We start from the raw sequence: 12660 nt of genomic DNA, 5'->3' as shown, positions 1-12660 counted from the left end.
GCTGGGCCAGAAGGGCCTGTTACCATGCTGTATCTCTAAATAAGAAATAAATAAATAAATATCACTACATTGGTGTTCATTAGTTGTGTGATGCTACATTCTCTACTTACATCAATGACTCCACTTCCAAAACAAGGGCTTGTTACACATGCTTAGAGCAATCTGAGATTGTTATTTTATCAAAGTAAACTTTATTCATAATAAAATATTATTAACAAGAATCATACAAGGCCTTTCATTCTTACATTCATCATCAGTGTGTTACAGTGTTCTATTATATTCCTTAAAACCAATAGCACTGTTTCTCCCTCCCTCCCTCCCTCTCAGCTGGATCTATGAATGGTTTGAATGATAATTAAACTTGATTTAATTTGATATACTGTAACACGTCCTTATTGAATGCCATGAAACCCACTTCAAGCTTCAATGTGTTGTGCATTCAGAAATGGTTTTCTGCATACCGCTGTCAATACACATGACTATTTGAGATCCTGTCGCTTTCCTGTCAGCTTGAACCAGTCTGGCCATTCTCCTCTGACCTCTCTCATTAACAAAGTGTTTTCACCTGCAGAACTGCCACTCACTGGATGTATTTTGTTTTTCACACCATTCTCTGTAAACTTGAGATTGTTGTGCATGAAGATTCTATGAGATCAGCAGTTTCTGAGATACTCAAACCACCCCGTCTGGCACCAACAATCACTCAATGGTCAAAGTCACTTAGGTCACATTTCTTCCCCATTCTGATATTTGGCCTGAACAATAACGGAACCTCTTTATCATGTTTTTATGCATTGAGTTGCTGCCACATGATTGGATGATTGGATATTTGCATTAGTGAGCAGGTGTGTAGGTGTACCTCATAAAGTGGCCACCAAGTGTATGGGCAAATATGTGACAAGCCACATTTCTGTAAACCAGGTCACCTAAAACCCAGGGAGCCCCTGTACAAGGTAAGTTGCCCTCACCTCTTTAGCAGTCATGATGCAGCAGGAATATGGCACACCACACTGTTCAAGGCTGGGGTTGGTTTCCACACAGCTGAAGTACATATTTTGCGACCAGTCTTTGTAACTCGATGCTCCGCAACATTTGAACTGAAGGAAAAGAAAAATGGGGACACTTATAATTGTTCAGTGGACAACTTGTTAATTTATTGCTTTGATAAGCATGTTAATAATCAAAATTGCTTCTATTTCCAGTACACACTATGTCTTAATGGTCTTATTACAGCTCCGTGATACACATTCATTTCTGCTGGTCTGTCAGAAGTTTGTATGTTCTCCCCGTGACCATGTGGTCAGGGGCTCTGGTTTCCTCCCACCTTCCAAAGAGTAGGTTAATTGACCGAGGTGAGGCTTTTTGGACTGTCAGGCAGGGCATGCAATAAACTCAAAGGATGAGGTTATTTCTTTAGTTTTGTGCTTTGACTTTATTGAAAATAACTGAGAGGAGAAAACCAGAAAATGGTTAGCAGCAAAGATGAAACCATCGTAATGTTAGTGGAAGCAGTGAATTGTTACTCCTTCAGTTCATTGAGTTGTAGAGTTATATAGCACAGATATTGGCTCTGGCCCAATTCATCCAACCTGACCAAATAACACATCTAAACTTGTCCTATTTCCATCTATTTGGCCCATATCTCTCTAAACCTTTCTTATCCATGTCCAGTACCTCACATAAATTGCTGGTGGAAATCAAGTCAGGCAGCATCTATGGAAATGAACAAACAGCCAACATTTCAGGCCTAGACCCTTTCAGTAGGACTGAGGAAGAAAGTGGAAGATGTCACAATGAGAAAGGTGGATAGCTAGAAAGTGATAGGTGAAGCCAGGTGGGTGGGAAAGGTAAGGGGTGGGAGAGGAAGGAATCTGAGAGGAGTGGAGAGTGCACCATAAAAGAAAGAGAAGGAGGAAAGGACCCAGGGAGAAGTGATAGGCAGGTGAGAAGAGTTAAGGGGCCAGACTGGGGAATAGAGGAAGAAGGGAGGGGGAGCGATTTTTTTTTTATTCAGGAGGAGAAATCAATATTTATGCCATCAGGTCAGAGGTTACCCAGATGGAATCCATATATCTGCCTAAATGTCATTTACATGTTTTAAATGCAGCTTCCTGCGGCAGTTTGTTCTATATGAATGAAAAACCTACCCCCTCAGATCTCTTTTAAATCTTTTCCCTATCTCTTAAAACAATGTTCTTTAATTAGAAGCATAGAAACATAGAAAACCTACAGAACAATACAGGCCCTATGACCCACACAGCTGTGCCAAACGTGTCCTTACCTTAGAAATTACTGAGAGTTACCCATAGCCCTCTATTTTTCTAAACTCCATATACCTGTCCAGGAGAATCTTAAAAGACCCTATCGTATCCTCCTCCACCACCATCACTGGCAGCCCATTCCACACACTCATCACTCTCTGCATAAAAAACTTAACCTGACATTTCCTCTGTACCTACTCCCCAGCACCTTAAACCTGTGTCCTCTTGTGGCAACCATTTCAGCCCTGGGAAAAAGCCTCTGACTATCCACATGATCAATGCCTCTCATCATCTTGTACACCCCTATCAGGTCACCTCTCATCCTCCTTCGCTCCAAGGAGAAAAGGCCGAGTTCACTCAACCTATTCTCATAAGGCATGCTCCCCAATCCAGGCAACATCCTTGTAAATCTCTTCTGCAACCTTTCTGTGGTTTCCACATCCTTCCGGTAGTGAGGAGACCAGAACTGAGCACAGTACTCCAAGTGGGGTCTAACCAGGGTCCTATATAGCTGCAATGTTACCTCTCATCTCCTAAATTCAATTCCACGATTGATGAAGGCCAATACACTGTACATCTTCTTAACCACAGAGTCAACCTGCGCAGCTGCTTTGAGCATCCTATGGACTCGGACCCCAAGATCCCTCTGATCCTCCACACTGCCAAGAGTCTTACCATTAATGCTATATTCTGCCATCATATTTGACCTCCCAAAATGAACCACTCACACTTATTTGGGTTGAACTCTATCTGCCACTTCTCAGCCCAGTTTTGCATCCTACCAATGTCTCACTGTAACCTCTGACAACCCTCCAAACTATCCACAACACCCCCATCATTTATGCCATCAGCAAATTTACTAACCCTTCCCTCCACTTCCTCATCCAGGTCATTTATAAACATCACAAAGTGTAAGGGTCCCAGAACAGATCCCTGAGGCCCTCCACTGGTGACCGACCTCCATGCAGAATATGACCCGTCTACAACCACACTTTGCCTTCTGTGGGCAAGCCAGTTCTGGATCCAAATAGCAATGTCCCCTTGGATCCTATGCCTCCTTACTTTCTCAATAAGCCTTGCATGGGGTACCTTGTGAAATGCCTTGCTGAAAACTATATACACTACATCTACTGCTCTTCCTTCATCAATGTGCCTTATGAGCCGGACTGAATTTTTTGAGGATGTGACTAAATCATTGAGGCCATGTCCTCTTGCTACTACCATCAGCCTTAGGTCCCATAGCCAACAGGCTCCTGAACAGGCATGGAAAACATCATTCACCACTACTCTAAACTAATTCTATGACCTACAGACTCACTTCCAAGGACTCTTTACAATCATATTCTCAGTATTATTTTTATTTGCACAGTTTGTCTTTGTCTGTGCATTGGTTTTTTGCCAGCCTTTGTTTTTGTGTAGTTTTTCATAAAATTCCATTGTATTTCAAAATGAATCTCAAAATAGTATATGGTAATATGAATGTACTTTGCTAATAAATTTACTTTGAACATGAGCTCTACCACATCCTTGGTCAGCTCATTCCAAATACTCACCATCCCCTATGTGAAAAAGCTACCCCCTTTAATCCCTTTTAGAAGTTTTCCCTTAGAGCAGTCCAATGTTTCCATAGGGACATGAGGGCAGAACTTGGAGTGTGACCTGAAGACCAAAAGACCATGAGATATAGAAGCAGAAATAGGTCATTTGCCCATAGAGTCTTCTCCGCCATTTCATTATGGCTGATCCAATTATCCTCTCAGCCCAATCTCTTGCCCTTTCCCCTTATCCCTTCATGCCCTGACCAATAAATCTCTGCCTTAAATATACATAAAGACTTGGCCTCACAGCTGCCTGTGGCAAATAACTCCACAGATCCACCACTCTCTGGCTAAAGAAATTCCTCCTCATTTCCATTCAAAGAGAACGCCCCCTTTATTCTGAAGTTGTCTTAGACTCTCCAACCATAGGAAACATCCTCTCCACATCCATTCTATCAAGGCCTTTCAGCATCAATAGATTTCAATGAGGTCACCTCTTATTCTTCTGAATTCTAGTGAATACAGCTCCAGAGCCATCAAACGCTCTTCATAAGACAAGCCATTCAATCCTGGAATCATTTTTGTGAACCTCCTTTGAAACATCTCCAGTTTCAGCACATCCTTTCAAAGATAAGGGGCCCAAAACTGCTTACGATACCTCAAGTGAGGCCTCACAGTGCCTTATAAAGTCTCAACATTACATCCTTGCTTGTATATTCTAGTCCTCTGGAAATGAATGTTAACATTGCATTTGCCTTCCTCACCACCAACTCAACCTGCAAATTAACCTTTAGGGAATCCTGCACAAGGACCCCAAGTCCCCTTGTGCCTCAGTTTTTTTGTATTTTCTCTCTGTTTAGAAAATAGTCAACCATTTCATTTCTTCTATCAAAGTGCATGACCATACACTTCCTGACACTGTATTCCATCTGCCATTTCTTTGCGCATTCTCGTAACCTGTCTAAGTCCTTCTGAAGCACTGAAGCCTTGCCTCTTTTTGTGGGGAGGCCTCCAGTGTATTTTCCTTCTGGAGCTCTCGAACTATTGGTGAGGTTTAGTCAAAAGTACCACATCAAACTCTGTAGAGCTAGCTTATTTTTGAACCAGATATTGAATTAATATTTCTCCAATGATAAGAAATTTGTTTTCTACAAGCAGGAATCAAGAACAGTCTTCTCAAGGCTCCTTAAGAAACATGGGGCTGTTCAGTCCATTGGCTCAGTGCCAGCTCTCTGCAAGACCATCCCACCAATCCTATTCACCCTTGCCTCATTTCCCTACAGTCTCATAGCCTATCCTCTCCCACGTGCCCATCAACTCCCCTTTGGTTAATTTCCACTCATCTAATTTGCAGTAGCCAATTATTCAACCACCCACAAATACTTGCTACCTGGGAGGAAACTTAGAACATCCAAACTGCATAAGTACCCGAGGTTGAGAAATAAGTACAATAAATCCTAAAAGATGCTTCATTTGTTTGTTACATGCCATGTGGTATGATGTGGGCAATTATGATCTTTCCATGATTGTTTTGGACAAATTTTCTACAGAAGTGGTTGCCATTGCCTTCTTTTTGGCAGTGTCTTTACAAGACAGGTGATCCCAGCCATTATCAATACTCTTCAGAGTTTGTCTGTCTGGTATCAGTTGTCGCCCAACAAGGACTTGTGATACAGACCAGCTGCTCGTATGACCATCTACCATCCGCTCCCAATGCTTACGTGACCCTGATCAGGGGGCTAAGGAGGTGCTAAACCTTGCCCAAGGGTGACCTACAGGCTAGCAGAGGGAAGGAGCGTCTTACACCTCCTTTGGTAGAGTCACATCTCCACTCTGCAACCCAAAAGATGCTTAAATATTCTATTGTATTGCAATGCTGTCACATCTAAATTATTCCACTGAAGCTCAAAGGCCATAATTGAATCTATGGTCACCAAGATGGAACAACCAGTACCTTTTTCTGGATATAATCAATGAGATTCTGCAGATCCAGATCATCCCTGTATCTGATAATTCCTTTCTCCAGTAATGCTACTGCTTTTTTTTCCACCTGAAGCAAATGAAATAAAATTTAGAAACAGTTTAAGCTTTGTGGAATTATTGGAAAACAAAACATTGCAGATGCAGGAAGTTGGAAAAAAAAGATAGAAAATTCTGGAGATACTCAGCAGGTCAAGCAGCATCTGTGGAGAGAGATATGTTTCAGATAGATGATCTTTCAAGAGAACATGTGTACTTCCTATATGTTCTAGTTGGATCCTCAACACTGCTGTTGGTTAAGTCCCTGAGAGTAAACAGACAGGAAGACCAAATGGTTTCATTCTCATGGAAAAATAGACCGAATGAGGCAAACAAAATCCTTATGTCTGTTTGTTTATATATCCGTGAATGAGTAATACTGCACGTCTTGTGATTGCATTTCTTCAGAAACCCAGGCAGAACATTTCCACTTTCTGTCTGAGGTTCTCTGTACGCCTTTTACATGAATTGACAGGAGTGTGCATGGAGGACTCAGGGTGGTCTCCATGCCTCTGATTTACACTGGTACACACTCCATTTGTGAATGGCACAGCCACTCAGGCAGAATCAGGTTCTCCACAAGAGAGGCTGGGTCTACTTCTTCATAATTTCATCCACAGCTCTGCATTCTGGCATAGAAACTGTATGAGATATCACAAAGCCCTTCACAACCACAGCAAGACTAGCTCACTCTTTAGTATTCCACTCTCCTTCCAATAAAGGCCAAATGATCATTTGTCTGAGTATCTTCTGTACCTTAAGTTTACTTTCTGATTCTCATGAACCAGATACCAAGGTCCCTCAACATACCAGCATTTGTTTGCTCATCCCATATAAAATATACATTTTGTCTTCTTTCTTCCCATAATTGTGCCCAATCTCTCTTTTCCTCACATTGTACTCTATCTGCCATCTTTTTGATTGTGAGCTTAACAGGTCCAAACCTCTTTGAAAACTTTTTATGCTCTCCTGGAAACTAGCAGCAAATCTAGAAGAACCAGCATGGCTAGCCATGGGCAATACATGTAGTGTGAAACCCTCTCTCTACAGCCCTCATCCTATAACCATGGGATGGATAGTTTGTTCTCTTTGTACCAGCTAAATAATGCAAAAGCACAAAAAAAGACAAAAATAGTTGAATATTCAATTTACCTTTTCAGAGAATATGAAGCCAAGTATAGCAACTGTTACTTGAAGTAGCAGAATGATCAGGAGAGTCCATAGGAACTGCCAATACAATTTCAAGGTTCAGTTTATACAGTGTGGGGTGCCATGTAGAGAAAGAATATCAACTTAATGTTAAACCTGGGAAAAATATCATACAACACAGAACAGAGCAAGAGTACAGACCCTTTAGCTCACAATGTTCTGCCCTTTTTAACCTACTTTAAGATCAATCCAAATCATCCTTCCTACATTTCATCCATCTATCATCCATGTGCTTAAATGTTCCAAATATATCTTGACTCTACCACCACCCCTGGCAGGGCGTACTGCACACCCACCAGGTTTCAGCCAACATCTTGAATGAACAGTCTATGTTTTGGGCTGAGACCCTTCATCAGGACTGGAGAGGAAGGGGGAAGAAGCTGGAATAAGAACGTGGAAGGGGAGGGAAAAGAGTACAAGCTGGCAGGTGATAGCTGAAGCCAGGTGAAGGGGTGTGGGTAGGAGAGCAGGGAATGAGGTAAGAAGATGGCAGGTGATAGGTAGAAAAGTTAAAGGGCTGAAGAAGAAGGAATCCGATAGGAGAGGAGAGTGGATCATGGAATAAAGGGGAGGAGGGTGCACCAGAGAGGGGTGATGGGCATGTGAAGAGAAGAGAAAAGGAGAGAGGGTAACCAGAGTGAGGAATGGAAAAAACAGAGGAAGGGGGGTGGAATCACTGAAAGTTAGAGAAACTAATGTTCATGCCAACGGATTGGAGGCTAACCAGACAGAATATGAGGTGTTCCTGCAACCTGAGAGCAGAGTCACCATGGCAGGAGAAGAGGTCGTGGACTGACATGTCGGAATGGGATTGGGGAGGAGAAATTTGAAACTCTCTTCCACAAATGGCAATTGATGGTGTGGATGTTATTACTTCTACATGAAACAAATGAGGGTTTTTATTAACCACTATGGCGCAAAAGCCAGTTAATAAAATTATAACACAGATCAACCAAGATTTCAATGAATGATGGAATAAGCTTAATACTTTATTTGACATTCTCCTGTTCCTAGGTCTCTATCTGGTAATTTACTCATTGCTTTCAATGAAAGCCTTCTATTGGATATTGTGCTTCCTGACTCCAGTAATTACACCTTGGGATGTTTAAGCTCATGAAGTTCTTCGCTTGTATTTCTGCTGTTATTTTTGCATCACTGTTAGATTTGTTCCTTCATTAGATTACCTTAGATATAATTAAAATGAAGAGGAGCTTGAAACAGATTCTATAACTTGGCAAATACACCTTAAGTTAAATAAGTGGAAACAAAGCAATTCAAACTTCAAAATTAGGCCTTTCGGCCCATCAAGTCTTCACCATTCCATCATGGCTGATTTATTATGCCTCCCAACACCATTCTCCTGCCTTCTCCCCAGAACCTTTGACACCCTTACCAACTAAGAACCTGTCAATCTCTGCTTTATATATACCCAATAATTTGATTTTCATTTTTTGCACTATTTATTTTGTAGCTATATAGTAAATGTTTATGCCTTGCACTGTAATGCTGCTGGAAAACAGCAAATTTCGTAACACATACATTAGACCATAAGACATAGGAACAAAATTAATCTGTTCAGCCCATTGAAACTGCACCTCTATTCTATCATGGCAGATTTATTTTCCCTCTCAACCCCATTCTCTTGCCTTCTCTTCATAACCTCTAACACCCTTACTAATCAAGAAATTATCAACCTCCTTTTTAAATATACAATGATTGGCCTCCACAACCATCTATAGCAATAAATTCCACAGATTCACCACCCTCTGGCTAAAGAAACCTCTGCTCATCTCTGTTTTAAATGGACTTCCCTCTATCCTGAGGCAGTGCCCTTTGGTTCTAGACTTAGCCATGATAGGAAACATTCTCTCCACATCCACTCTATCTAGGCCTTTCAATATTCAATGGGCTTCAAATAAATCCCACACATTCTTCCAAAATCCAGTGAGTACAGGCCCAGAACTATCAAATATTCCTCATACATTGAACAGTTATTCCTGGGATCATTCTCGTAAACCTTCACTGGACCCTCTCCAATGCTCAAAGCGCTATCTGACCAATGCCTTATACGTCCTTGGTTTTGCTATTCCAGTCTTCTTGAAATGAATGCTAACATTGCATTTGCCTTCCTCACCACTTAACCGACAATTTAACCTTTACAAGAACTCCCAGGTCCCTTTGCACCTCAGCTTACTGAAGTTGCTCCCTGTTTAGAAAATAGTCTATGCCTTTATTCCTTCCACCAAAAGGCATGACCATATATTGCTGGGTACTCACTATTTTCAGCAGAATCTGAATATCGCGCAGAGCTCCAAAGCAGCCCAGGAAAGTGATACAGAATATTAAGCATCCCACAATGATCAGTATTAGTGCAGGGTCTGCTATCAGTGAATCCACAGCACCTGAAAGAAAAGTGCAAGGTTTGAACACGATGCTGGGTCTTGATCTGAAATATTAACCAACCCTTTGCCTCCACAGGTGATGCTCAACCTGCTGAGTTCCTCAGCTTGCTCTTACTCCAGATTCCAACATCCGCAGTCTCCTGCATCGGAAAGATTTAAGGTAGGCTGCAGCAAAAGAACATCAAAGGCAACTATAACACAAACAGGGTGTGAGACAGTATGGCACAACACTTACTAAAATAGTAATTTAAATCTGCACCTTCAAACTTAAATCAATCACCTTCATTCCATCTGCAACAAGTGGAATTTTCTGGTGGCCAGCCATTTCAATTCCAATCCCCATTCTCATTCTGACATGTCTGTCCATTGCCTCCTCTATGGTCATGATGAGGCCATTCTCAGGTTGGAAAAGTTAACTTTGAACACCTCTTAGTCCATCTGAGTAGTTTCCAACCTGACGGCATGAACATTGATTTCAATAACTCCTATTAATTTCTCTCTCCTCCCCCTTCTCTCTTTTCTCATTCCCCATTCTGGCTCCCCTCTTACCCCTTCTCTTCTTACCTGCCCATCACCTCTCCTTGGTGCCCCTCCTCCTTCCCTTTCTCCCATGGTCTACCTCCTTCCTATCAGATTCTTTTTTCTTCAACCCTTTACATCTTCCACCTATCACCTTCCAGCTTCTCACCCCATCCCTGCTCCTGCATAAACTTGGCTTCACCTTTTAGCTTACACTCCTTCCCTTCCTCCCTTCTTATTCTGGCTTTTTCCCTCTTCCATTCCGGACTTGATGAAGTGTCTCACCCCAAAACGTTGACTCTTTATTACTTTCCATAGATGCTGCTTGACCTGGTGAGTTCCTCCAATATTTTGTTTGCATAACTTCAATCTTTGATATACCTTGAGCAAAGAGCAGTGTATGAGGGTTCTCATGGGTGAGCACTGAAAACTCAGAGCAAGGCTTGAGAGCTCACCTAGGGGAAGGCTCTTGAGAAGTTTATTTTATGAATGATCAAGAAACAAATATCTATCTGAGATCTTCAAAGAGCAAGGTAACCCATGTTTCTGTCTTTGAGAGTGGATTGAAGAAGATGAAGGAGATGGAGTGAAGATGAAGTGGCAGTGTATGAGGGAGCAGTTGTACTGGAGTTGCAACTAATAGTAGAAATAGTGTTGTAGGAGTTAAAAGCATGGAGGAATTGCAAACTCTTGATTGGCAGAAAGTATGCCTTGCACATCCAAGCCAAAGCAACACTCCATTCCTATCCATCATTCACCATTCACTCCCTCTGCTACCGCTGCACAGGAATGCAAGTATCTGCATCTGCAACAGCACTCCCAGGCTGGTCTGCCAGTACCTCCCAAACCAGCGCCCTCTACAGGACAACACACACAAAATGCTGGAGGAACTCAGCAGGTCAGGCAGCATCTATGGAAATCAATAAACAGTCAACATTTCAGACTGATTTCCTTCAGCCTGAAACTGTTTATCAATTTCCTTGGATGCTGCCTGGCTTGCTGAATTCTTCCAGCATTTTGTGCATGTTGCCTTGGATTTCCAGCATCTGCAGATCTTCTCCTGCTTGTGCCCCCTACAGGACAGCTGTTGAACTGCAAGCTCCACTTCAGGTCCCAAGCCACCAGACTTGGAAATACAACACCAGTCTTACACTATCACTGACGCACAAGATTCTACAGATGTTGGAAATCCAGGAGGACAAATATAAAATCCTGGAGGAACTCAGCATGTCATGCAGTATTTATGGAGAGGAATAAACAGTCCAGATTTTGGGCTGAGAACCTTATCAGGTTGAATCCTGGACCTTACCTTGTAGTCATGTAGAAATACACTCAGTGGCCATTTTATTAGATACACCTGTACACCTGCTTCTTAATGCAAATATCTAATCAACAAATCACGTGGCAACAATTAAGTGTTATTAATGTGTTATGCAGACATGGTCAAGAAGTTCAGTTATGATTTTTGGCTTTAGAAGAAAGATTCCTGATTGTGAATTGTGTCTATATGGTTCTCCATTAGAAAGAGTCAAGGTATTCAAGTTTTTAGGTGTCTGGTTTGATGAGACTTACTTGGAGGGTTCATATAGATAAAACAATAGGAAAGTGTGAGAAAGTTTTAAATGTCATGAGAAGTATTGCTGGATGTGACTGGGGAGTGGGGTGGGAAACTATGTACTTAATATATCTAGCTATGATTAGATCAGTAATTTGTTGTATTGCTTATGGTTCCGATGCTATGGCAGTGCTTGGAAAATTAGACACTGTGCGGTCCAAAGCACTTAGACTCTGTTGTGGAGCTTTCAGAACAACATCAGTCCCTGCATTATGTGTGGAGGTGGGAGAAGCACCTCTACATTTAAGACGAGTTTGGGAGAAGCACCTCTACATTTAAGATGAGTTAAGTTGGGCCTGCAGTATTGGGCAAAACTAAATGGCTTCAATCACAGCTGTCCATCAAAATGTCTTTTGCAGGAGACATCAGAGCACCAAAGTAAAATTAAAGATATCCATTTTCAGATTTGGTTAATATCTGGGCTGTGAAATTGAAACATTGAGGAAGACATAGCTGACCAAATTTGCTTGCCACCCGTTCCTTTTTGGCTTTTGCCAGAACCAAGTGTAGACCTATTCCTCCTTTTTCAGCTTCAAGGAAGCAGAGCAATTTCAACAGCGATCGTAAATGAATATTTAAATAATAAATGGGGATCTTATATGAAGATTTTTTACAGATGGCTCAGTGGACCCAGAGAGCAGTAAGGCCAGATTTGGGATGTACGTGTCTCAACTTGGAGTTGAGATTGGTCACTAGGTTTCAGATGGTGTTTTTGTCTTTGCAACAGAATTATTAGCAATCCTCTGGACCTTATGGTGTGTAGAAGACTCTCGACCATGCAGGGTTGTCATCTGTTCGGATTCTGCTGCTGCCTTAGAGGCGATAAAAGGGAATAAATCAAAAGCTCGTCCTGACATAGTTATTGAGATTCTCTTAGTTTTGTTTAGAGTAGGGAAGATGGGTTGTGAAGTCAGATTTACATGGATACCTGGGCGTGCTGGGGTGGAGGAAAATGAAATTGTGGATGGCATTGCAAAGTCTTCCTTACAGAGTGGGCAAGTAGGAATTAGAATACCCCTAGGCAGAGCAGAATTGAGAAGTAAGATTAAAAAAAAGGTATAGAGAAGCAATGGCAGGAGGATTGGAAAAATAAATTA

General features: G+C 41.8%; 1 protein-coding gene across 4 annotated transcripts in view; it reads right to left on the bottom strand.

Annotated features, from left to right (window-relative positions):
* The window catches only part of LOC140734108 (tetraspanin-33), a 42931-nt gene that overhangs the window by 10967 nt on the left and 19304 nt on the right, over nt 1-12660 (bottom strand). For 3 of the 4 annotated variants that reach the window (XM_073057689.1, XM_073057688.1, XM_073057692.1), the window contains 4 exons: nt 9305-9429; nt 6971-7045; nt 5754-5849; nt 969-1097 (listed from right to left, as the gene is read on the bottom strand). In XM_073057689.1, the coding sequence (XP_072913790.1) occupies nt 969-1097; nt 5754-5849; nt 6971-7045; nt 9305-9429 (425 nt within the window). The remainder of the gene's footprint in view (nt 1-968; nt 1098-5753; nt 5850-6970; nt 7046-9304; nt 9430-12660) is intronic. The other variant, XM_073057690.1, reaches the window with a different exon arrangement.

The sequence above is a fragment of the Hemitrygon akajei genome, chromosome 10, assembly GCF_048418815.1.
Source record: "Hemitrygon akajei chromosome 10, sHemAka1.3, whole genome shotgun sequence".
Taxonomy (NCBI): Eukaryota; Metazoa; Chordata; class Chondrichthyes; order Myliobatiformes; family Dasyatidae; genus Hemitrygon; species Hemitrygon akajei.
The sequence above is the reverse complement of the archived record's forward strand: the minus strand, read 5'-3'. Positions and strand labels throughout refer to the sequence as shown.